The sequence below is a fragment of the Ammospiza nelsoni genome, chromosome 5 (genome assembly GCF_027579445.1).
Source record: "Ammospiza nelsoni isolate bAmmNel1 chromosome 5, bAmmNel1.pri, whole genome shotgun sequence".
In the NCBI taxonomy this organism is placed as follows: Eukaryota; Metazoa; Chordata; class Aves; order Passeriformes; family Passerellidae; genus Ammospiza; species Ammospiza nelsoni.
Window position 1 is genome coordinate 12,666,611 of NC_080637.1, and position 25,819 is coordinate 12,692,429.

Consider the following 25,819-nt stretch of genomic DNA (forward strand, 5'->3'; position numbering starts at 1 on the left):
CTTTGTCTGGAAACTGGGAGGTCATTTAATCTGTCAGCTATTTTTGGACTTGCTTTATGCCTTTAAAACATATATAAGTGAATTCCTCCCCCTCCATTCTCTCAATTTGATGAGCAGAGATCTTCTTGCTCCTCAATTTAACAGCTCTTTTACTGTTTCTTTTTCCTTCTACCTCACTTCTGAGACTATGTCCATTCTGAGGTCCCTTCCTTTCCACTGTTTTTGCCAGTGATCTCCCTAAAGGATCTACCATCTATATGCTTCTGGGAAATAAATTCTGTCTCAAATCCCTAGCTGACCTCTGTCTAAATACATGTCTTGGCTTATCCCTTGTTCTCTTACTTTTAAAATCAACCAACTCTTCAGTATGCACTGGAAGATCTCAGCAGTGAAGAGCAGATCAACACTGTCCTGTCCACATCTGAGGCAAATTTCCTTCTTTGCAGTGGTCTCCCTGTTTCCAAGTTTTGCCTCTCATTCTCTGCAGCTTCTCTACATTCCTTCCTCTCTGTTTATTCAGACAGATCCAAAAAACAGGTCAGTTTGTCTATGCCTCCCTCATACCTGTATTGGTGTATTGACACAGTGAGATTAGTCTGTGTACAAGTTCCTTGAGACTGGGATTTTTATTTGCTCCAGTTTCACTCAGCTTCTTAGTAACTCTCAGAAAAGAGCCAGCATGGACTTGAATTGCAATCTGAAGCTACATGAGGTCAGCAAATGTTTCAGAAAGGAGAGACTAGGGAGTGGCATGGACTGTATGTTAACAAACACTCAACTCTAATGACTTCACAATTAATGTTTAACCTGAAATTGCTATTAATCACCCTGGTTCTCAGTTCTTGGCAACTACCACAAATTGTACTTGTGCTAGTTCTCTCTTTCATAAAATGTCTCCGGTTTATTTGTTTGTAATAAGTACTTATATTATTAGAATCCAGTGTTATATTTAAATCCTTTCATCCAGTTCCCTTGGCTTTGCACAGAGAAGTGTGAGAACTGTAAGTTTTTTCTTTTCAGTATCATGGAAAGTTCAGCTTAGTATTCATTTTGCTGAATTTGCACCAAGTAACCATTTTGAATATTCACATCTGCTGATGAGTTTAGCAAGATTGCACAGCAGCTTGGGGTTTCACTCTGAAGTGGAGTTTTGTAATGGGGAAATGTTTTGTTGCACCAGTGCCTATTGATCAGGCCCTGCACCTGCTTCAGTTTTTGTGTTGCTTTGAAGATGCCCAACACCAAAAAATTTTTGGCTTTTTTCCTAGATGGTTGCTCAGCTGAAGGATCACCTTATGAGACATCTACAATATGTTGGAAAAAAGAAGATTGACCAAATAGTTTTGGATTATGTTGCAAACCTGGTTAGTTTGGTTTCATAGTCACTATTGTGAGCAAGTGTGTATTTGCTGGATTGTAGGTTCTTGGGTGTGTACCAGTTGTTTATAGCATATATTTGGTGGGAAGATTTTTTAAAAAGGTATTTAAATATATTTTTCAACCTAATATTGTATAAATGCATAAAGAAAATTAATATTATTTAAATATTATTTAAAAAGTATTACCAGTCACTCAGAATACAGAAGAAATGGTTCCATTTACAGCTTGTCTACTCCCAGAAATAAAATGATAACTCATCCTGAAAGTTTAAAGCTGTTAGATCCATTTGGTTTCCTGTAGAACACATTGCTGCAAGTCTTGAATAATGAAAGTGCCACCAGGGGAAATAAAAAATAAACAAAAAAAGATGTCACTACAATGTGACATGTGGGTAAATCACCACCACTCCTACACAGTGCCTTTGGTGGGCTGTGTGTGTGACAGGAGAGTTTTGCATGAAGAAATCTTTGTAAACTACTGTGAAAATTTGCCTTCTAAATTCTTATTTTTCTGTCTTTCATCCTCTTAAGATACCTTTAAAAAAAAGCCACAAAAACCATAACTTGTGCACAGAAGTTATCTACTTGGTTTTGTCTGTCTCAAGATCACATCCTTTAAGTGCAGAACTCAGAGTTCTCAAAAGCTTGCATGGCAACTGTAAATCCTGTTCTTTGTGCCAGTGTTCAGTGAAAACTCCCCACAGTGCTGTGTTCTAGGGATGAAAACCTTGGGAAGCTTCCTTGGGCTACTGATGCCTGCATCTGCTCCCAAGTGTGTGTGAGTCACTCTGTCAGTGTCACAGCGTTCTCTGAACCCCTGCAGCCCCACTGCCCTTCCTCACTTTTCAGGCCTCACTTTGACAACTTCACAAGTTGTTTCACTGGTAATTGGCAGACTTTTATGTATCTGTGTAGGAAAGAAACTGAAACTAGTGGTTGATTAAAACAGGAACAGTACAACATGTACCAAAGGTCTGTACCTAAAAATGGTGCTGAAAAAAGCCCAAGTGGAACATTTCTTCTCCTTTTATTCAATTTCTAATAACAATTTTTTCACTTTTAGTAAAAACTAAGATAAAAAAAGTGAAAAAATCTATTCAACCTTGATCTGCAAGGCTAAATTATTATAGACAAAATCTTGCAAAACAAATCTCAGCCCTCCCCACAAGCAAACTCTCAGGACTAATTCTCTCAACTCAGTTGACAGGCTTATTCTTAGAAAAGCTACTATAAATGAAGATAAAGTGCCTCTAAAAGTTGCTTCTGCTTTCTGCTGGTGCATCTTAGGCACTGTTTGAAAATCTTTAGAAATTATTTCCTTTTTAACCTTCCGTTTCCCCTCATCCTAATTAGAAATTCATACATCTCAAACCTTTCCATATCCTAAATGTTTTACAGTTCTTCAGGGGAATGAACTGGTTTGAGTCTTCCACCAGTTCTTCTGTAGCATCAATAGTGAGTAACAGAGCTATTGAAACTAATGAAACAGGAAGAGACTTGAAGTTTGTCTGTTTACTTTCATAAGATATTTTGCATTACATTCAGGAGTGGCTGAGATGAGGCTCCATGTTGTGTAGTCACTGTGTAAATCAATTTCAGAAGAAGTCAGAGAAGCCAAAACTTGGGAGCACTGAGAGTTTCTTATAAAACAAGCAAAGGCTGGCTGCTGTCAGAGAACTGTGTGTTCTTGTCTACAGAGAAGTGAAGTGGGGAAGTGTGAATGACACAGCTCAGTGGGAATTCCTTGTTTGCTGAGCAGCTCTGCAGAGCTGGGTTGTGCCTGGTCCCAGTCCATGTGCCACCTTTCCTGCAGTGGTTGTTGTGTGTCCATAAGCTCTCCTCTGCAATCACTTTACCTTAGCTTTGCTCCATAGCTGTTTCTCTCATCTTTTTATTTCAGTGAAGCAGGAAAGAGGAGCAATAACTTACAGAAGCAGTGTGACATTTTCTGCCCTGACAGCAAGTGGAAGGGGAGGCAGGGTGAGCAGGCAGCCTGTGGCACAGGAAACAGGCAGACCTGAGTATACTGCTGAAATTTCTCTGCATGTCCCTGCAGTAGCTGCACATTTCCCCTGATGTCTGTAGGCTCAGCTGCAGAGGAACAGAAGACAGACAGACACCATTTGGATTTGAGTTTCCTTGGGAGGAGGAAGACTCTGTCATACTACTGCACAGGAGGGGATCTGAAAGACAGCAAGACCTTGTCTCACTTCCTTTTCTCCTTTGCTCCTGGTTCTTTTCTTTGACTTTCTTTGGCTTTAAAGTCTTTCCTGTAGAAACAGCCAGGGGAGCTGAGCACTTGTAGTTCCCAATTACAGGGGAACTTCAGTTTCCTTGGCACCGTTGCCTGGAACTGTGGATGTTTCAAGACAAGGTGACAGCACTGTCAGCCAAGGCCCTCCTGCATGTGCTGTCTTGCTGATGGTCATGTTCTCTCTTGCTAGTTTAGAGTACTCCAAGGGAAATTCCTTCATGTATGTGCCCCAAAAAACTTCTCATTGTGTGTCTGTTATTCAGGGGAAAATGGCCTCCCCTGCTGTGAGTGCAGCTCTTAACTTGGCTGCCCCAGCCACCCACTGCTAACCTTGGACAGGAAGCTGCCTGTGCTCCTTCCATCAGACAGATAATGCTGCCTTTCTCTCATGCACATTATCTTGTGTGTTATGCTCTGAAAAAAAAGATTGAGACATGGATTATCTTTCTGTATGTATTTCCTACAATGCCAAGGGTAGATGTTGATCTCCAAAGAGAGTTGTGCTGTTAGTGTGGGTGTCACACACAAACATTCATGTGCTTAAGATGCAAGTATGTTGTGAGAGCTTGGATGATTGTAACTTAAGAAGTTGTTAAGCTTTCTGTGCCCTGTGAAAGCTGTACAGTTTGCTGTGTTGTTAACCAAAAAATGCCTATTCTGGAGTAGCATACTCTTGAAAACCATTTGTGTTGCGCAGATAATTATTGGTGATTTTGGAGCTTGTAAGAGCCTTCACTTCAACACTGATCCTTCAGATCCAGCTGCAGCTCCTGATGCAGAGGCCTTAGCTGCACTCTCTATGCTGGCCAGAAATGAAATTCATTCCAGCAGCAGGTGGTTCTTGTGACCCTTCTGTGGAAACTGGAAATCGCTCATTTCCTAGAAAACTTGCTATACTCCAGAAAGATCAAATTGGATCTTTCCATTGCATTTAGAAAGTGTGGAGATGGCAAGGATTGGGCAGTTATTTTGCATCAGGCAGCTGTGCAAGCCTGGCTCAAGTCAGGGTGGATGGGAAAGGTGCTGCCTTGTACAGTTTTCTGGCCAAGGCACACAGGAACACTCAGGAACATTATTGAAGATCAATATTCCAGTTCTGGCCTTTGCACGCAGATCTCTCCTGTGTATCCTGTTTCTCTCTTGCTCAGAGCCTGTGATGAGTCAGACAATGGAGAGGGCAAGGCCTATGAGGAGAAAAGAGAGTAGGGAAAAAGCATTCCTGGATTCTGACCATCTGGAGGGAGGAAAATTGGTTCCTAACTTCTTGTGACACCTCTTTGCAGAGCAGGGCTCAGACCAGTTTCCTGAGTTTCCTGGGATTGATTGATTGCTGTGCTTTGAGGCCCAGAGATAAAAGGCCAGAGGAAGTGTCTCAGTTGTGTTACTGAGATGTGGAACTGGGTGCACATGACAACCATGAGGAAGTTGTTTCAGCTCTTCCGTGTGTGGTTTCTCTTTGAGCTGCAGGAGCTGAGAAGGCCCAAGTGAGAACAGGGCTTGTGGCTTTGGTATGTGCTGACTGTGTGGTGGATGTCAGTGTGGGAGCACAAAGAACAACAACATGGGCCAAGGGATTGTTTCACTTCACTGGGGACAAAAAGGAAACTCCATAGATGAGGAGAGACATTTGTTTGTCTCATTTTTCCTCCTTTCCAGGACTAGATCTGTCATTGCTCCTGCACACTTTTATTGGCAAACTGAACATTCCACTGTCTTTAACATTATCTGCTTTTGCTGAGCCCTTGGGACTGTTCCTTGCCAAGTGCTCAGCCACTTGGACATGCTGTTTTTGCTTTCATGGCAAACAGATCTTTGAGAATTTGCTGCAAGAGCCTGAGATCAGTTATCTCCAAGAAGCACAGTGTGTTCAGTTGCTGTATGTCTTGCATGATGCTTTGATAAGCTGGAAGCACTTTAATCAGCTGGAATAGGGCAATTCTGTTACAATTCAAAGTTTAATAACTTTACATTTTTAAGGCCCTAGAGAAAAAACCAAAGACTTAGTAGGAGTCCCATGAGAAGATTTTAACATAAACTGGTGTGTGGAATGAATGAAGGCCAAAAGGCTGCTGTATACAGGCTCCTGGGAACACCCACTCTTCTCTTTTTTGTTTTAGCTGAATCTGGTGCATCGAATAATGAAAGAAGTTTGGAGGAGATACCAGCTTCATTCCTGTATCTTCTGCTTGTAAGCAATTGATTCGTTAAAGTTTTCAGCCTGCCTTTTAAAATACAGGCATAATGATTTTGGTCTTCATCAGCAGTACTGCTCTGAACAGTCAGTGCTTGTGCTGCTGTCAGTGTCAATGTTACTGTCACTAACTCTTCAGTGCTTGTGCTGCTGTCAGTGTCATGTTGGTGTCACTAACTCTTCAGTGCTTGTGCTGCTGTCAGTGTCATGTTACTGTCACTAACTCCTCCTAAGGCTCCTGCTGGCCTCTCTAGGCCAGTGTGAATATTAACCACACAGGCAGTGTTATGGCTGGAGCTCAAATTTGCTGAATTTGGAGTGGTCCTAAGCTGGTGGTGGGTGTTAAACACCTGTAAAAGCCAGGTCAGTCACACCAGCACCATTTTACCTGTTGCTGCTGATTCCAGGTACTGCTGAGAGCTTTGTAAATGTGCATCAGTGGGGGAGGACATGGGGACACCACAGAGACTTTGTGTGTCTGCAACACTGGTGCTGGCTGAGACACCTCAGTACACAAGGCAGCATCCCATGGCCCTGCATCCCAAAGGCAGGCATGCAGTGCACTCCCAGCATGGCAATTAATGTGTTGCTACTTTGTTATCTCAGTGATGAGAGAGGAAGTGCAGCAGAGTTTGCGGTGTTCCACATCATGAGTCGGATTCTGGAAGCAGCAAATGGCATGTGCATGCCTTTACCTCCTGGTAAGTTCTGAGTTTTGCTGTTTTTATCATGGGTGAGGAGAGCAGTGCTGTATATTTCTCACAGCACAGCACAGGTTGCAGCTCATGTGTCAAGTTAGCTTTGGCAGTACTGACAGCTATTCAAGTCACTTAGAGAGGGGAAGGCTCTTGATAAACCTGTACAAGTGAAATGAAACAAAACTAAATAGTTACCAGAAGCAGAGAAAACTAAACAGATGTTTCCAATGGAATGTGTGGGTGCAGTCTTATCTTAGAACTAAGATTTAGACTCCATTCACATATATATATATATATATATATATATATATATATATATTTAGTCAACTGGACTTCAGTTTCAAGAGGCACAAGGGAAAATCCTATCCTGTAGCAGATAGAGTGTTTTTTCTCATGGTCTTGCCCTGCTAATAATTTTCAGTTTTTTCCTGAAGGGATTATTTCCAGCCTTGATGGAAAAGCTGGTCTTGATAGTAGATTTTCATTTCTTAGAGCGCCTCGTAATTCTTTACAGCATTTTCAAAGCACTTTTTTATTTTCATTAGGGAGAGACGTCTTGACATCTTAATATCTTAATGCTTTCCAATTCTGTTTGAATCTTCCTGGGGTTTATTTCCTGATCTGTCTTTGGTCATTGCAACTGCTTTTGGTATGAGTTTGTCCCTCAGTCTGTGTGGGCACAAATGCTGCCACATATTAGTGTTACATGGTAAGACCATCATCAGTCAAAGGAAAGCTGAAGTTTTAATGCGGCCTGTGGGAGTGTCTTCATGGCACTAACATCCTGATGGTGGTGAAACCTCAAATTTTGATTAATTAGGAGGAGAGAGGGAGATAAAAGACAAATGAATAGAGTAATTCAGATATAAGGCAACAGCTTGGAGACATTTAGGGACAGTGTATGACTTTAATGACTGTTTTCAATCCCCTTAGCTTTCTTCTTTCTGACAAGATTGTACTTGAGAGGACTTGAAGGACGTCTAGATAAGATGACCTGACTTGATAAATTGATTTCCCCACCAACTATAAAGAATCAGAAGTCAAGAGAAGTAATGGTTTTAGCTAGAGTAATTTCAGTCTTAAATAGAGAATTAGGAAAAACTACATATTGTACCAAACAAGTTTGTCTCTTTCATAGGTTTTCACACTCTGCACCTGGGACTTGGTGTTCGATGTCTGCCTCTGCACACCCTCCTGCACTACATTGACAATGGCATCTTGCAATTGACAGAAACGTGTGTCAGGAAATTGCTGAAAGGTACAGTGAGCATGGTGCTTCATTTGTTACAGCCAGCTAACTGGCAGTGTTGTCCTTTGAGCCACTCCCCTTGGGCACAGGTTTTATTGCCCAGGACTCTCAGCTCTCCTTAGAGTGTTGTTTCAGTGAGGGCTGTAGCTGAGGGTGTTGCCTATCTGAAAGGAGAAAGCTGGGGCTCAGGCTGTGTGATTGGCCTTACCCACAGCACAAAAAGAAATTTCTGTGTGGAGAGAATTTAAGTTTTTGTTGTTTTTACACTTCAGACTTCTTAGAAAAACAAATACTAAAGATCATCATAGGATTTGTTGGGGAATTTCTATGACTCTGTGACAAAGTGCACACCTGTGTGTGAGGAAGTTGGTCTGCTACCCAGCCCTCAGCTCTTGCTTTATGTTTGGAAAGAGAAGAACAGGCCTGCCAAGCTGACCTCCTGGCTGGGGAAGCTTGTGGAGCAGATCATCCTGAGTGCCATCACATGGTGTGTGCAGGACTACCAGGGGTCAGACCCAGCCAGCAGGGGTCTGTGAAAGGCAGGTCCTGCCTGACCAGCCTCAGCTCCTTCTGTCACTGGGTGACCCTACAGGGGGTGAGGGAAAGGCTCTGGGTGTTGTGTGCCTGGACTTCAGCAAAGCCTTTGACAGCATTTCCCACAGCATTCTCCTGGAGAAACCAGCTGGTCATGGCCTGGATGGGAGCATTGTTCACTGGGATAAAGCTGGCTGGACAGCTGGGCCCAGAGAGTGGAGGGGCATGGAGCTACATCCAGCTGGTGGCTGGTCCCCAGTGGGGTTCCAGAACTCAGTATTGGGCCCAGTGCTGTTTAGTGTCTTTATCAATGATCTGGACAAGGGGATCAAGTGCTTTCTCAGCCACAAGACCAAGTGCTGGGTCCTGCCCTTTGGTCACAACAACCCCAGACAGTGTCACAGGCTGGGCAGAGTGGCTGCAAAGCTGCCCAGGAGGTGCTGGTCAGTGGTGGCTGAACGTGAGCCAGCTGTGCCCAGTGTTCCAAACAAAGGGGCAACAAAATATGTTGTATCTGTATCAATCTGTGCTTGATCTTGATAAATTATTATAAACTTGAAGAGTTGCGTTTAATCAAAGTGCATTTGAATTATAGTATAAATTGTTACATAAAATGGTGAAGTTATGGACAAATATGCAGAAATATATTTGTACACATGATAAACATGTAAATAAGTCTTTAAACTGAAATTTTCATTTCACTAAGGAGGAGATGTTTATTCAGAATGTCTTCAGTGAAAGCTGAAAGTTTGTTATGTGATGTTTGTTTAATTTGCTTTTTTCCCTGCTGCTTATAGATCTGGATGACACTGAACAGAATGAAAAGCTGAAGTTTAGTATTGTCATGAGGCTTCCAGAGGTAACTAATGGCTTTAGATGTAATTTCTTGGATTTTGGAATTGATAGGAAATTCCTGCTTGTGCATAGGGTAAAACCAATGAAAGACTTGGCTGTGATTCAATTAGAGTCTGATTCAAATATAACCAGAACAGCCACAGTTTCCTCATCTGCTGCTCCTGGACTGTAGGTGACCCTGATAACTTAAATTACAGATTTGTCCATAGTGTTTTACAGAGTCTCCAGTATCCTACAGAATTTAACAAGACTGACACTGTTCTGCTGAGTACTCATTTGCATAAGGCAATGAGGGTTATTTAAAGGGGGTTTATGGGGGTTTTGTGTGTGCTTTTCAGCATCCATGGAGTCTTTCTCACTTGTGACCTCTGTCTGGTTCTATACACTTCAAAAAATATGTTCAAAAGCTGGTACAGTAAAAGCTGTGAAGCTGTGTTGTACCACAGCTTTGTGGCAGGGATGGATTACAAGATCTCCCCTCAGTTAAACCTCACAGTCTCACCCACTGACCAAGCTGACTTGTGTAGCCACAAGAGTTGGTTACTGGTCCTCCATAAATCGTTCCAGCAGGATGGCAGATGTATTTCTTCTTCTTCCATTTTGCTGTTAGTGCACAGCACAGGGCTGCAGGGGAAGCACAAGATGCCAAGAGGCAAAGGAGCACCAGGGATCCCCCTTGGGGAATGCCTCACTGCAGAACAGGCTTTTTTCCACATGAGTTGCCCATTGTTTGCTCATTATGTGCTGTCACTTGTAGTTCAAATGGCCAGAAGTGCTGCTTGGATTTTCCTCCAACAAAGGCTTCTTTATTTGGCAGCAGTTTTGAGAAGGGGTAGAGGAGGAGAACTCAAAGGATGTTCTTTGTCCTCTGTGCCTTGTTTTGGGCCAGGGCTGGTGAGCTGGGGTCAGCACAGGGCCCCTGAGTTGCCAGCCCTGGGCCTGGTGCGTGGGGAACTCCATTCCAAGCACGCTCTGACGTGAAGGGCTGAGCTGGGAGAGTTAGGGAACAACCAATGCTGGCTATGCACAGTAGAGTCAGTGCTTTATTGTATCTATTTACAGCTTTGGGAAAAAATGCTGGGAATAGCCTGTTTGACAGAAAGGTCACTTTGGGGAGACTTGGACTATTTTGAGCAGGTTACATGTACTGGATGACTTCAGTTTAATCAGAAGCAAGGATTTAAGCACCATGAAACTGTACAGCATTTACTAAAATGAACAGCTGTCTGCATTGCAGCACAGCTGAAGGGGAGGGGCAAGGGAAGATCTGCACAGGGAAAACAGCAGAAGGTGGAGTTAATTTCACAGTGTGTTCCTATTCTTTTGCTTATTGGTTGGGATTGGAAGCTTTGGGAAACCTGGTTTTGAATCTCTGGGCTCTGGAAATGTGAGACAATGTTATCAGTTTCCAGGATGATGACCTGAATAATGGGATCCAAAATTACATTTCCAGTATCTTTCCTTGCCAGTGTTCTGCTTGTCTAAGGTTCCTTAAGACTGAGCCTAAGAAGCCCTGTCCTGAAGGAGCTTTGAGGAATGGGGCATCTACTTTATTCTATTGAAATCAATCACAGTAAAGGATAAAAGTTCAATTAATACTTAAGTACACATGTCAGGTGGGGCAGTGGCACTGGGACAGACCAGTTGAGGTGAGGACTGAGTTGAGGAGGTTTTGATTTCCCACATTTTGAGAGCACATTGTGATCTCTGAGTTACTGACTATGAAAGGAAGGCTGCATGGCTAAACATGATGACCTCTTAGCCTTGTCATTGAGGTCTGAAAGCAAAGCACATCTGCATTGCAGCCTGGATTTTGTGTCAGCTTTTCCTGCCTTTTTCTCTAAGTTTCCACTGTCCCATTCTATGTTCTCAGGTTTTGGGGTTTGTTTTTTGCTTACTAGGCTCTTGGTCAAAAGGTCCGCCAGTACTGGAATCATCCGATAAATGCCAATTTCATAGCACGGAAATATGTGAAACTCTTGCTTGAGAAGCTGGGAAACAGGCAGGTAAGGGCACAGAGCCTGTTTTAAAATCTTGTGCTTGGACAGTATTGAGATTCCTGAGCTTTCTGTGGACTGTAACCCACTAAAGAAACATTGAAACCTTGGTGGATCTGTGCAGCTTTGTGAAGTAACTCGGAATGTTCTCCCTTACAGTGCAGCAGGCCTGTCCCTGAGAGACTCTCCTTCCCTGTGGAGTTTCTGCCACTGAACTACCTGACTAACATGCTGGCAGAGATAGAGAATCAAGGTAGTGTTAATTCTGTACTTTGGAAGACCAGTGATTGTTACCCTTTGATGCTCACTCAAATGTATCCTGCCTATACTCACATTACTGAGTTATTAAAACTCCAGTGATGTCTGAACACATAGGTTTGGTCATATTTCTGCTGAAGGGAAGTGTCAGGGGCCAAGAGCCTCCATGTATGTGTATCATCCTGTTTGGGGAGGAAACAGAGTTAAAGCATGCAGCAGTTTGTGAGCAAGTGCCCTGGGCCAGTTCATGGACCAGCACCAACACAGCCCCTCTGCTTCAAGCTGGGTTTGGATCTCCAGTTTGGAAGTCCAGCCTCCAGAGAGGCTTCCCTCTGTGTGGGTTATAATTTACTTACATCCCACTAATAGGATAGTTTTTGCCATGGATGAGCATCCAAAGGGCACTAGTGAAATCTGTAGGTATTTTGGGTGCATGAAAACACATCCCTTATCTTTTGGTATTGGAGATGAAGATGTTTAATAGACAGCAGGACTAGAAGTATGCAGGAACATGTACAATTTTGTAAATACTTCCTAACCATGTTTTTCTAGGTGTGCATCCATATGAAAAACAAGACCATGTAAATGCAAGATTTGTAGAGGAAACAGCACTCAAGCACACTATGACACTTCTGGGCCTCAAATACTCCTGAAATAACATGCTGTTGAAGAAGGCTGTCAAACTGTGGTGCCTCTGTAAAAGTATTTATTTAAATGAAATGTTGTTTCCAAAATAACCTGCAGTTTTGGGCAGTCACCAGTACTGACATGAGCTACTAAAACAGTGTTTGGTCCAACAAACTGAGGTTGAAATTACTGACTTCTAGATAAGTCCTAGAGAAATGCATTTGACATAACCCTAGGTTTGAAATATATCTCTGGGTTCATTTTGAAGTAGAACAACAGTGTCAAAACATGCTGTGAAAATTGGTATAAATGTCACTTCTTTTAACAAGACAATGCTGGAAAAGGCAGTCCAGTTGCAGGGTTACAAGAACTAGTAACTGTTTACTTGGATTAATAAAAGGATTTCTTGGTGTGATTGTGTAAAGCAGGTAAGAATAACAGATGACCTTTTATGTCAGGCCTGAGTGAAGAGATAGTCATTCCTTGTGGTGGTATCAATTATCTTATGGTACTTCTGCTTCTGAAGCTGCATTCTAATATTTTCAGTTTTGTAATTAGCACAAAATGTAATCTCTTTAAAGTGCACGTGACTTTGTGCACAGATTTTGTTGAGGGTTTGTTTGTTTATTTGAGGGGTTTTTTCTTGTTTTTTAAAGATATGTATAATATATTGTAAGTAAACAGTATAAGAAAAAAGCTTTAGAAATTGATCTTAACGTTGGCTTGCAGAGAGTTTTACATAAACTTTTAGTGTTACAGTTCAAACTTCAGCTTCAGAAAGAAATTAGGCAGGCTGTTTTTCCTTTGTTTTCAACTTCTGTTTGTATGTAACTGAGCCAATGTTGTTTACTCTTTTAAGTTCTGAACTGTGACATTAATTTCAAATAGGAATAGCAATGTGCTACACAGAGAAAATTGCCAAGTTGTGCCATGCAGGATTTCTGCAGCCTTTTTTGGCTTTTAAAAAAACCTTTATGAAATTCCAGACTATTAAACTAGACAAACTCATTAATATTTTATACATTTGGGAGGTTTTCAAAACAACCTCTGACCTCTCTCTGAGTGGTTTCCATTGATGCTCCCTGTTCCTGACCAGTGAAATAAAAAGATCCAGTTCCTTTTCATTGCCACCAGTGAAGCTTTAGCTTTCTTAGTGACTGCATAGTGAGAAGGAAAACATTTTTCTTAATATAACTAGAATTTCTCTGGCAAGTGTAAACTCCAGTCCCAGACTGCAGAAAGCCATGTTGTGTATGGCTATAAGTGATGGTCACTTTGTACTATATTAATAACAGGAGAAGATTTCCTAGCCTTTTCTTTTTAACGAATATATTTTAACATACCTTCAGATGCAATAAAACTTTACCTGGAAAAAATTTAAGTATAGCATGAGGATCACTCACTTTTCTTGACACTTGGAAATACTGGATTGCATTTTGGATACCATGAGAAAGGATTCTGGATCACTGACCAGTGAGCTGTGCTTTTGGCATGAACAAATACTTCATTTTCAGCATGGAATTTGGCTGAACACCAACAGATCTTTGTTCAGTGCAGTGTAAATGCTGCTGACTCTTGTGATCCAGCAGCTGGTAATGGTCTCTCCTACTTCAGGTGTTGTCTGTTCAGGTTTCAGATGGCTCAGCAGGAGGCTTTTTCAGATGTCTTGGCCAGGGCTCACTTGATCTGAAGAGAGTCCCTTCTCCTCCTCCTGCTGCTCCTCCTGCTCCAGCTCCTGCTCCTCCTCCTCCACCTCCTGCTGCTCCTCCTGCTCCTCCTCCTCGAGGGTAGTGGAGTAGTAGCTGGGCAGTGCAACTTCTTCCTCCTCTGGAGGCTCCTGTCAGAGAAACACAGCTTGGTCACACAGGGCTTGTGTGCTTTAAAACTCCAGTGCTGCCCCAAGCCAGTGCACAGAATCCGTGGCAGAGGTAACACCCTTAGTCTAATCCCTGGCAAACCAGGAAAGCTGAAGGGCTATTAAAAGGAAAGCATGAGGCTGGACCATGTAGATATGAGTTTGTCCTTTCAAATAGGCAGTTTGATCCTGCCATGCTTTTGTTGTTTGTCAAGAAAACAGATTAGATAAACCTGTAAAAGATGTAGTAATTATGCACCAAACATCTGTGGAATAATTCTGTTCCTGAGTACAGTTACTAGAGTGGGCCTTTATCCACAGCACTGAAAGGAAACTTGAGTCACAGCATGAGGAGAAGTTTTATGACAGAAGTTTCTTATTCTAAAATATTATTATGTAGGAACTCTCTGCTCTGGGATCACTGATCATCTCTAGGACAGAGGCAGTGTAAGATTTAAGTGCTTCAAGTGTTTCAAGTGTAGGGTAAGGTTTCAAGTGCTGTCTTCCATGCTGCCCTGCCTACCCTCAGTATCTTGCTCAGCAATCTGATTTCTTGCTACTTCTGATCTGATGCTCATTGTATCTTGTATGCAGGAGACATTAAACTTACTTTTCCTGAGGCCCACGCTCCACCTTTTGCAGCTTTACCTTGAAATCCTGTGAACAGCAGTATTCCACTGATGGCTGCCCTGCCCTTCAGCCACAGCATGGTCACACAAACTACTTTAATAACCAAAGGTGAGGCTTTTAGTATATGATCTCCTTAAGATTCAATTACCAGCTTCAAGTGGTGGTGCCAAACTAGAGTTAAAACTCCACAAACCCACTGTAGTGAGTTGTCAGTTGTCTCTTTCCAGTACCATCATCTGCACTGGCTCCTGGAGCTCTTGCAATGTGTGACAAAAACTTACTTCAGCTCTGGCTTCAGCTTCTGCTTTTTGTATCTTCTCACTGTCTAGGATCTTCCAGTCATCCATTTCTGCTTTGGGAGGGGAAAGGCCTTGGCTTATCATCCATGAAGCAGTCATCACAGATTGTTCCTTGTCTCTGATTTCCTGCTGGAGTCTAAGGGCAAATGCTTGCTTCATGGACAACTCTGCAAAAAGAGCCCTTATCTGCTGGGTTTTGCGATTTATGTCGCTCTGCAGTTCGTTGCTCTGGAATGCAAAACAGCTGCATTGTAGTTAGGGCTTCCCTTTAGGCACTCACTGGGACTGACACTTGGGTCAGCATTAGGCACTGGAAATAAGTCCACCTTGACAAGGTTTTAAATAGTAGTTCAATTCTTGAAAATTACTTCATTTTTGTGAACACTTAGAACAAAATAAAATGGCTACTCAAGGAGTCACATTTACTCCAGCACAAGAAAAGAAAAGCACATTTGTTTTTGCTTCTTGACCTTTTCAGCTGGACAGCAAAACTCCCCCAGCCCTCAAAGGCCTGGGATCCCAGTTCTTTTTGAGTTTATACACAATTGGCTTCATAATAAAGCTGGAATAAGCCAAATACCTATGAGATAATTGAATGACAATGCTGATGCAGGGGCTGTGGGTTGTGACATTGTCCTTGGAAGGGGGACGAACAGAAAAGGAATGTGACAGAAATATTTGAGTTTCACTGCAGATGATTTAAAAAAAAAACAAAAGGCTTTAATACTCTTTAAGTGACTAATTGGAACTGGGACAGCCAGGGCACTTGCAAATGCAACTTTTGGCACACTGCCATTTTTACAGTATCTTATTAGCCCATGGCCATCATTTCACAAACACAGTTAACAACCATGATATTTCTCTCTGTGTTTAAAATAAATGATAAAAAACTGTTTTAAGCTTTCATGTGTGCCAAACCTAACATCTAAGACAAATTTCTACCCTGGCCTTATTTTACATTAATTATTTAGCTTTTTTTTTCCTGTCTTTTCCTCAGCTCTGCTCAATTTGTAGCTTTTTAATAAGGAATATGGGGGCTAGGAGCATTTTTGGTCTTTCCCAAACAATATTACTTGCAGTTAATAAAAGCAAATTGCTATAATTATATTTTAAAAACTGTATTGGAAATAATGGTTCCTGTATGGTTCCCCCTACCTAAACAATAAAAGAACTTTGAGCCAGATACCACGTTCATCTTTTTGTATGTTGCAGTAGAATTTGCGGGGCCTTCCTTTATTTCATTTTTTTCCCCTTATTTCTTTTTAGCCTTTGACCTGTTTTTTGTGGAAAGGCTGTTAAGTGCATTGCAAAAGGAGGATCCTACAAAGCTTCTAAGCATCTACTTCAGAAAGAACTAATTCTATATTTTAGTGAAGGTACCATTTATTTTAAAAACTTTGTTTTTAAAAGAGAGGACATTCGCCTGATAGTTTCAGTTTATCTGTATTACTGTTGCTATTCCTGTCTGTAATTTCTGAAGGACTCACTTATGACTTGCCTCTCAACATTTCCAGCCACTTTTGTAATTTGCAAGTGAATCACCTCTTGCCCAGATAGTGTTTCATTCTGTGCAGGCTGGCAGGCAGAGCTGCAGTGCCCTTCTTACCCTCCTAGCGAACAGCAGCATGTCCTGCCTGCCGCTCTCCACCACCGTGCGCATTCTGTCCGTCAGGTCAGAAATGTTCTCACAGAGGAAATCGATCTTCAGCAGCCTCTGCTCCTTCTGCACCAGCTCTGCCTCTATCTGCAGCAAGGAGGAGAACACAGTGTAAGGACAGGACAGGGGAAGGTGCAGCACAAAGTGTTCTGTGAATGCCCCCAGCTGCTGAAATAATGCTGGTGAACAGTCATAAATGAATACCTTCACTCTCAGATTTCTCAAAATTTACACCTTCTCTGCCAAGGCCCAAATTGCTTCAGTTGGTTGCTGTCAGTTGTACAATTCTTCCATATCAGGCCAGGCCCTTTTGGGGGCAGGGGTTACACCACTGTTACTGCCTTGCTGTGCTTTTCTTCAAAGCAATGGGGCTTTTTTCTAGTCATAATTTTTTTCATCTTCCAGTTCCTTGAGTCACACCACAATGGAAGCTTTCAGGTCTTGCTTTAAATACTTTTCCCCTCCTCATGCTAAAAAAAGTATGGGCTGCATAAACAAATTATAACTACAATGACTTTAAATCCCATGGAGATTGAAGTAGACATTTAAACTTATCACAACTCCAAGAGAACCTTCTTCCTAATATGTAGGCTGGTGGTAGCAGGCTCTGGCCTGCTCGGCTATGCAGAGCTCCCTCCTGTCAAGGAATATGGGACAGTAAAGCAAAAAGCTCAGGTAATTCAAGCAGCTGTGTTCAGGGTCTCTCTTTACAAACTGGATTTCAAAAGAAGGACTCTGGGGTGTGCTCAGAGCTTGCTGCTACTGCCCTCACACCTTCAGAGCCCTTTGCAAATCCCCTCCAAATACTGAACACTGTGGGAAGAGTTTTGTGCTTCTATAACTGGGACAGACAAAACTGTATAAGAAAATGCTGTTCTTTTACCTTCTTCCCCCACCCAGAGGGCTCTAAAGTGGCTTTCCATTGGACCTAATGCTTCCCTCTGGAGTCTCTTGGGGCAGTCACCAGCAGTGCTGCAGTCAGGTGTAGCTGCTGGGCTGGCCTGGCTGCTGCTTCCACCAGGCTCTCTTTGGTGGCTCCTTTTTCAGCAGGGAAGGAAAGCAGTGGGGCCCAGCCCTGCCAAGGGGCAGTGTTTGCTCCTGTGTCACACGTGCAGGCTTTGTGACAAGGCTGGCAGCTCTGCCTCCTGCTCACAGCCTGTGGATAGTGGTGAAACAGCTCGTGGCCGCTTAGCAAGGACTGACAACCCTGTTTGCTAGCAGTTTATTATTCTGCATTTCTCTCCCTCTGCTCCCTTTTCTGTGCCTTCCCCTGGTGAGGTGGGTCTGCTCTGAGGTGCCAATGATGTGAAGGGAGTCAGCAGAGGATGCTGCAGAGCCAGGGGTACCTCAGAGAGCTCCCCCTCCCCAGCCTGTCCTTGTCACAGACACATTTTATGAAAAGTCCTTTCCTTAGGATTTTTCCTCCTGAGAGCTGAGAGGCCTCAGGAACAAAATGCAAAGAATGATTATCTGCTGCTGTGGAATGCAACAGGTGCATCTGAGATTGGGCTATGTGGTTGTTTCTAATTAATGGCCAATCACACTCAGCTGGCTTGGACTCTCTGTCCAAGACAGAAGCTTTTCTTATCGTTCCATTCTTTCTCTATTAGCTGGCCTTCTGATGAGATCCTTTCTTCTATTCTTTAGTATAGTTTTAATATAATATATATCATAAAATAATAAATCAAGGCTTCAGAAACATGGAGTCAACATCCTCATCTCTTCCCTCATCCTAAGACCCCTGTGAACACCATCACATGTCCTGGAAGAAGTCAAATGTCCCAAGTTCAGTTGACCTGGAAAGCAGATGCTGGGCTGGAGTTCACAATGGCCAATCATAATTGTTTTGATTCCTCTTACAGTAAGTTTATTTTAAAAATAAAAGACACTATTTGCAATTTCTAAAAGAGGTCAAGCACAGCAGGATAGCTTATGATATGAGAAGTGACATTACCTTGTCAATCCTTTTTAGCAGCTCAGGTGGAGATGGGTCCTTCCCTCCCATTTCTTGCTTTCTGCTCTCGTTTGTGGCATCACCATAGTTTTCCTCCAGCTTTTTAATCTTGTCCCTGCATTGGGAATACTAGCAGACAAAGAGCCTCAACAGTTATTTATTCCCACCAAACTCATCCCCAGACCTTGGTCTGGAGACTTCAAAAGAGAAGGATTCCTTTTACTGGGAAGGAGGGCAGGTAACATAAAATTACGAGCTATTTAAAATTTTTCTTTTAAAAGAGAACTACAGTGTGACAGTTGCAGGACAGAGGAAACCGTGCTGTTTGACAGAAATTGAGTTCTGCCTGTTTCTTGGTGCTCAGGCTACTTTTTGTTTTTTATCCTCAGGAATACAATAGAAAGCCCTCTTCCCTGCTGGCCAGTACTGAGGGTCTCATCCCTACAGACATCCAAGTTTTCTACACTAACATTCCCAGGCACGTGTCCTGAAGTGACTCAGTGGTGACACTGAGCAATGAGGTACCCTTGGGGCTCACAGAGGCAGGTGTGCCCTGACCTTTCCCATGTGAGACCTTCCCATGGAATAATGCTTCCCAGAATATGCTACTGGTTCATCCAGCTCAGCCTAGATACTCACTGAACCAGTGACCGGGGCTGTTTTCTCATCTTTGGACTTGCAAAACTGACAGTGGTGGGGCTCTGATGTGCACCTGGCTGGCTGTCAGTGAGCTGTTAGCACTGACACAGCTACCCAAGTGTAAATGTCAACCATCCACTGCAGGTGATGAGTGATTAAGGAAATAAGTGGTCCCAGGCTCTCAAAGTTATGAACAGTCACCGAAATATAAAGTAAATGTTTAGATGTTGCCAGGATGAGGTTTGTCACTGGAAGTTAACAAGTCATATTTAACTAGAAAAGAGAAAACTGACAGATATTCTCAGGTGGCAGTGGAACATTACCAGAACACTTAAATACCTATTTTCCTAGTAAAAAAAGCACCACACAACTCACTCCTGTACATTTTGTCTAAAAGCAGCTAAAGTAAAAACCTTAGATGAGTGTAATGAACTATTTCCTCAGCAAACCATGATTCTGAATATAGCTAGGAACTGAAAGTTACATTTTGCTAACAAATAGCTAAAACTCAAGCCCAAAAATACACAGAATGGAAGAATGCAAAAGCAGGGCCAGCACAAACAGCAGGATGCAGCTATGCTTCCAGTGATCTTTTCTATCTGGGGCCAAATTTCTCAACCACTAACTCAGGGGAAAATGCCTTGTTGGAGGCAGTGGTATCTTAATGAGATTAGGGGCAGCTCACCAAAGAAAATTGTGCAGGACTGAATAGTTAATTTAGAGAAGGACTAAGCAGCAAAACCACAGTCCAAAGGTCATAAAAAAGTTTCATGTTAAATGTAAACACTAGCCTCACTTTTAAATGCAATATGAATTGGAAGTGATCAGATGCAAGCCAATCCAAAAGCATCAAAGTGCATTTAGAGATAACCTTGCTATTCTGTGTCTGCTTAAGTAGCATGACTACAGGCATCTTTATTTCTTTACTAATTTGTAGTGTTTTCCTAGGAAAAGACTATCTGAGTCATAGCAGATTCTAAGTCTTAAAATTTTAAAAAATCCTTTCTCTCTTTCTTAGAGTGGGTTTGATACAAAAGACAGGAAAAGACTATAAGAGAGGCTTTTCTGCATTGGATTGTAATCAGTCAGGAGGAATTATTGAAGGAGGGAACACATGTCTAGATAAAGCAACTGGTCTGAAAAAGTGGACATCAGGTTTTTATTTTGGAATCTCACAGAAGGTAGGTGAGGTACTTACAGCACTAAAAAAGGGAAAATACAAGACCTATTTTAAAAAATGGAGGGGTGCAAATGGAGCTTTGGAACCATGATAACTTCTCTTTCTGAAGAATAAATCTGGAACACATAATTAAGTTTTCTTTGTAGGCATCAAGAAGATAAAAATGACAGGGATAACAGCCACCACAGTGTGTTGAGTCATGCCAGATCAGTGTCTACTATGATAATTCCACAGGTGTATGGATGACAAATAGTAGGTGTAATACATTTTGATCTTTATATAGCTTCAACATTTCATATGATATTCTCATAAACAAGCCACATGAATGGGTTCTTGATTAAAAAACGCAGTAAATACCTCATCAGTAGAATGAGGTGAAGCTCAGAGAGACTGCAAGTATATTTTGTAAAATATTCAAATGCAAAATTACCTTTCTCTGAAAAAAAGGTCTGAACCAAAAAAATAATAGTAAATAAAAAAGTTAGTAGTTGCATGTAGGCAGGAAAAATTGCCTGTACAAGCACAGAATCAAATCAACTGTTTGGATGCCTTTTGTCTAAAAAAGGGTCTGGTTGTTACACACATTAACATGACGATGAATCACCATGTCATGTGTCAGGAAAGGTGCCACCATAGCTGGATGCATAAGCAGGAAGGAAACCTGCAAGATGCCTGAATGAATCCTTTCACTATCAGCCACAGGGACCAGGCACTGCCCTTCAAGACAAATAAAGACTATATTGCCAAGATATAAAAGAAATGCAGAATAAGAATGATCTAAGAAAAATCTGTAAGAGCTGACTGAAAGAAACAAGGTTGTGTAGCCCAGCAAAAGGATGGGAGAGGAACATGGTTAACATCCTTCCACTAAAATGAAATGTTACAGAAAGGAAAAGAATGGTCCATTTGTAATGTCCCTGGAGGACAGAATACAAACCAATATTCTTACACCACAGCAAGAAAGATCCAGGCTAAAGCTCAAGAAAATTTTTCCACTGTTAAGGAAAGGCTGGGATAGCTTGCTTGGGAAAACCTGTTTCTCAGTGAAGCCACAGCTTAGCCCTCTCAGGCAATCCAATGCTGCTCTGGGAGCTGATTGCTTAGATAAATTCTTTATCTCTCTACTAGTCCCTTTATTCTATGATGTGGTGATATAGTCTGAAGATTTTCATGTATTAAAACCTGGACAAATTTTGTTGCCAATGCCTCAAATAAACTGACAATCCTTGTATATTGCCTGAGCTCCAAGGCATGAAAGTCCCATCTACAGCACCATGACAGCTCAGCAGGTCTGCGTGTTGGACTAATTAATGATTAATGCTAAGTATTTCTCATTGATGCATGAAGGCAGATTAGTTTTTATGGGTCACTTCAGTCAGCAGGAGCAGTCCCTTGATGTGCAGTCCCAATTAAAAGTTACATAGTTTTATGCCCAGAGAAAACCACCTTACAGTCTCACCAGGTACTTTTTGTATAAAGAAGTGTCTGTAAATATTTCTATTTTTAAATCTTTACCTAGATGTTAACAAGCCTACCTAGTCCATGTTACTTGCACTTGCTTAGAAGAGGTCTGGTCTTGCTTCAGATGATGGTATTTTTTAGCTTAGCTATTCACCAATGTCTTGTGGAAATAGGAAGCTTCTGATGAAAAGCATGCAAGTGGAACATGCATCACTTTGATGATTAAGCAGCTCATGTGGAATGTAGGAGACCCAGGTGGAGTGTTTGTTCTTGCTGAACTGGCACACAGCCCTGATCTGGGCTTTTCCCCTTCCCAATGGGCACTACAGCTGCTGAGATTATGGGTCAGTTTTTGCAGTCTGTAAATATTTCTGATTTAAATTTTTTTCATTGCTAGCACTTGCTCCAAAGGGGTCTGGTATTGCTGAAGACAGAAGGAGGCAGGAAGGGCAGGAAAAGGGGAGGACAGAAGGGGCACAGGTACAGGATTCAGCCTGCCCAACCCAGACAGTCTGAGACCGTGGTAAATAACTGAACAGCAGCTGAGTCAGACTTCAACATGGGGTCAAATCTGTAATCAGTGCAAGAACCAGCAGTGTGCATTTGGCAACCAACACTGAAATTCAGATTTGGGCTCATGGTTTTTGTTTACATCATGCAGATAAAGGCAAACAATTTGAAACTACTTCTCATTGGACTTAATTCTATTGGCAGTGTGAGTAAGAGCATTAATGATGAATGGTGGAGCATAAGGAGATGAACTAGTTAACAGCCAGTCTGAGCCATGTAATATTCAGTAATCACAGTATCTAGTTAAATTTTAAAGGTTGATAAAGGATTATTTGCCATACTTCACTGGAAAACTCCTCACTTGGGAACAGTTATTAGGACTACTGCAGGCATAGTATCACACCACTCTCTATTTTCCCACTTTTAAATTTTATGTCAACATTGCAAAGATTTTAAGCACCTCCAACAATAGCATTAAAATCCCTTTAACAGTGATTTTAGGTTTCACATGAACTATCATCATAAAGGAGAAAGTTGCAGGAATGCAGAACAGAAAAAGCAAAGTTTCATGATTGATTCTGTCAGTTCAAAAAAACATCTGCATTTTGCTACTACTGTATTTGACTCAGTGAATCTCAGTCTCATTTTAAATCTTACCTGAAAACTTTGGGGTCTTTTTAGTTTTTTTTTCATTTAGTCTTCTTTTTTTTTAATACTGCCTCGGTTCATATTTTAAGTCTGTGATGGCCCTGCAAAGGTCTTTGTGGCATGATTTGCATGAGGTATTAAAACATGTACTATGCTTTGTTCTTGTAGCAGAACATACCATTTCTTCAAAAGGCCAGAAGTAAGAGAATAGTGCAAGCACTATTAAACAGTGAGCCACAGCTCCCACTGATGTGAGTTTGAAAGGCAATGGAACAGCCCAATTCATGATTTTGTGCAGGCATTAACAGAGTATGTATGGGAAAAATTACCATCTGGAGATAAGGTCAAAAGTAAATGAGCCATTTCAGAAAGCCAGGAAAGAATGTCCCAAGCACTGCAGTTTGTTAGCTGTTTAATGCTATTTTGTTACTAGGACTAAAACTTACACTGTTTTGTGCAAAAAAAAATATATGTGGATTATATCATTGTAGGCAGCAGAGTTTCCAGAGTAGGCTCAGGGTCAAGTGTGAATTGAGTTATTATTTTAGAAATTTGATGTCTAAGTGTATCTCCCACCCCTCCACCTACTCCATCAATACAGTTTTAACAAATTTTACAGTCTCATTTTTCCTCCATGACTCCAATTCTCCAGCTTAGTCATAATGACATTTCAGGCTATGGGGTGGGTTAGCTGGAATTCGTACCCAGGAAACATTTGGCACATGTGAAACAAAGACCATGAGCCTACTACACATAAGCATAAAAACTCACATATGTGAAGTTAAAAACATGTATCAGAGCTTTGCTAGACAGGTGTATTACTAAACTTGCTGCTTTAATTAATCTTGTACATCCAGATATTTTTTTCCAATGAAATCACCTTAAATTTTAAAATACAAAACAATGGTAAAAAAGGTTTCCTTTAACACCAACCTGTGTCCGAACTTTCACCAGTTGTGCATCCAGGGCATTCTTCACTGAGAGCTCTTTAAAACACAATTTAACCTCTCTTTTTTTCTCAACTAACTTCAGCTTCAGAAAACTGATCTTTTCATCCATAACTTGCATCTTAGTTTCTCCATTCCTACGCAACACCTCTTGCCTGTTTATTTTCTCATACAAAACGCCCACTTCTTCTTCTCGTTCTCTGAGCAAAAGACCACTGAAATAAAGCCAAAATTTAAAGATAATTTTTTAGAAAAATGAGTCATATTCAGTATATTCCATTCAAGAACATTAAAAAGTTATCTTAAAGGATAGTAATAATCTGTGACAATGTATGAAGCTTTCTCAATTATCATTTTAATCTAATGACAGCATTTTAAATAAGTAACAAAATAATTGCAATGTGAAAATCAGAAAACAAACTCTTGGAAAGGCAGCTCTTGTCTCTCACATAATTTTTAAGGTCTTCTGGCTTCCCACAGCATTTAAAACTGGATTAAGATCAGAGAGATCTAGATAATCTGCATTTTTGCAGATGCCATAGCTGTGCACAATGCACAAACCAAGCAGGTGGCTACAAGTGCTCAAGGCATTCAGTAGCCAAGACACCCTATTTTTTGAATATAAGATCTGAAGCATGACCATGATCACCACTGGAGAAATATCTACATAATGCAAAGCAGCACTGGCAGTGCAGTGAGGGGGCTGCTCAGCAACACATTGCAGTGCCACAGACCTTTAGCAATCCTAATGAGGAGTGCTCATAGGCTAAAAAGTATTGTTGCTTCATGAATGTCAAAATTAAGCACTACCTTAGATCAAATTTACAAATGTACCTCTCATTTCGTTGCTCAATAACCCTTTCATAATTTTTGTGTAGCTGTGAAATTTCCTTTTCCACGTGTGTGGCTGCAGCAGTAAGGCTGTCAACATGCAAATACTTTTCCTTTTCTTTATTCTCTAGCATCTCTTGTTCAACTTTCACATAATCATTTTTGATGAACTCTTTCATTCTCTCATTCTTTTTAATCTTCATATAGTCCTCCTGCAATTTTCTTTAATGTAACAGAAATGTGGGAATATTTTTAGTTCTTTCAATTTGAAACCAATTTCAGCAATTAAAAGCAGAGCTTAAATGTATTTCTCAAGCCCAAAGGGCTCCTCTATGTCTCTGCTTCACAGAAGCTTTACAAGAAGAAGAAAGACATTCTGAGAGCAGGTTGTTTTGCAAGTTCTTTCCAGCTTGAAAAGAACTGGATTCTGGCACAAGAAAAATGCTATACAGGGAGCATTGCACTTATGAATGCTTTTACATTTGCACTTACAGCTCTTTTATTCTGTACTAGGTAGCCCAAGTAGCCATAAATAATAAAGTTTAAGAGCATATACATCAACTATGATGAAAAGCCTTAATGTGTCAAAATCCTGCCACTCTATTTAAAAAACAATATTTAAATTATTTTTTGGTTGCAACTCAAAGTTTTTCAAAGCTATTGTTTATAAAACTGTGTGTCACAACATTAACACAAGAAAGAAAATTATTAGATTGCCCATTATTATTTCATCTGCCCATTTGACAGATGAAAAAAGAAACCAAAGCATAGTGGGAGGTTAGTGACCAGATCACACAAAAATAAAGAACAGATATTATTTCCAGCATCCTTTTTGATCACTGGATGATGGCTTCTAATTTAAAAAACAGATTCTTGTCACCAAATGGAGTATTTACTATCTCACAGCACAGAATTTAGCGTTATTGCATTTGATCTGTGGTATCACTTCTGGATCAAGACACAGCTTTATCTATCTACACCAGGAAGATACTCATGTCAACATACAAAAGAGGTAGTGAAAGGAGAAGCAAAGTCTCCTGTTAAAATACAGACGTGCAGATGAAATATCCTTCCCTCATGGTCTCCATCATTAAATTGCTGATTTGCTGTATACAGGGCAGGGAGCTGCTTTCTTTCATTTCCCCCACATGTATAACACTTTGAGT

General features: G+C 41.3%; 2 protein-coding genes across 5 annotated transcripts in view; one reads left to right on the plus strand and one right to left on the minus strand.

Moving 5' to 3' along the window:
* GSAP (gamma-secretase activating protein) overlaps window positions 1-13,529 on the plus strand; it is a 44,990-nt gene extending 31,461 nt beyond the window's left edge. Inside the window, exons 24-31 of the mRNA XM_059473230.1 lie at window positions 1,269-1,364; window positions 5,751-5,821; window positions 6,431-6,525; window positions 7,661-7,780; window positions 9,103-9,164; window positions 11,062-11,166; window positions 11,317-11,410; window positions 11,968-13,529. Coding sequence (XP_059329213.1) covers window positions 1,269-1,364; window positions 5,751-5,821; window positions 6,431-6,525; window positions 7,661-7,780; window positions 9,103-9,164; window positions 11,062-11,166; window positions 11,317-11,410; window positions 11,968-12,068 — 744 coding nt within the window. The 3' untranslated portion in view covers window positions 12,069-13,529. The remainder of the gene's footprint in view (window positions 1-1,268; window positions 1,365-5,750; window positions 5,822-6,430; window positions 6,526-7,660; window positions 7,781-9,102; window positions 9,165-11,061; window positions 11,167-11,316; window positions 11,411-11,967) is intronic.
* Window positions 13,530-13,536: 7 nt separating this feature from the next.
* Window positions 13,537-25,819, minus strand: part of CCDC146 (coiled-coil domain containing 146) — a 65,384-nt gene continuing 53,101 nt past the window's right edge. For all 4 annotated transcript variants that reach the window (XM_059473227.1, XM_059473228.1, XM_059473225.1 and 1 more), the window contains 6 exons: window positions 24,657-24,875; window positions 23,809-24,037; window positions 18,438-18,566; window positions 16,433-16,570; window positions 14,809-15,054; window positions 13,537-13,879 (listed from right to left, as the gene is read on the minus strand). In XM_059473227.1, coding sequence (XP_059329210.1) covers window positions 13,700-13,879; window positions 14,809-15,054; window positions 16,433-16,570; window positions 18,438-18,566; window positions 23,809-24,037; window positions 24,657-24,875 — 1,141 coding nt within the window. In that variant the 3' untranslated portion in view covers window positions 13,537-13,699. The remainder of the gene's footprint in view (window positions 13,880-14,808; window positions 15,055-16,432; window positions 16,571-18,437; window positions 18,567-23,808; window positions 24,038-24,656; window positions 24,876-25,819) is intronic.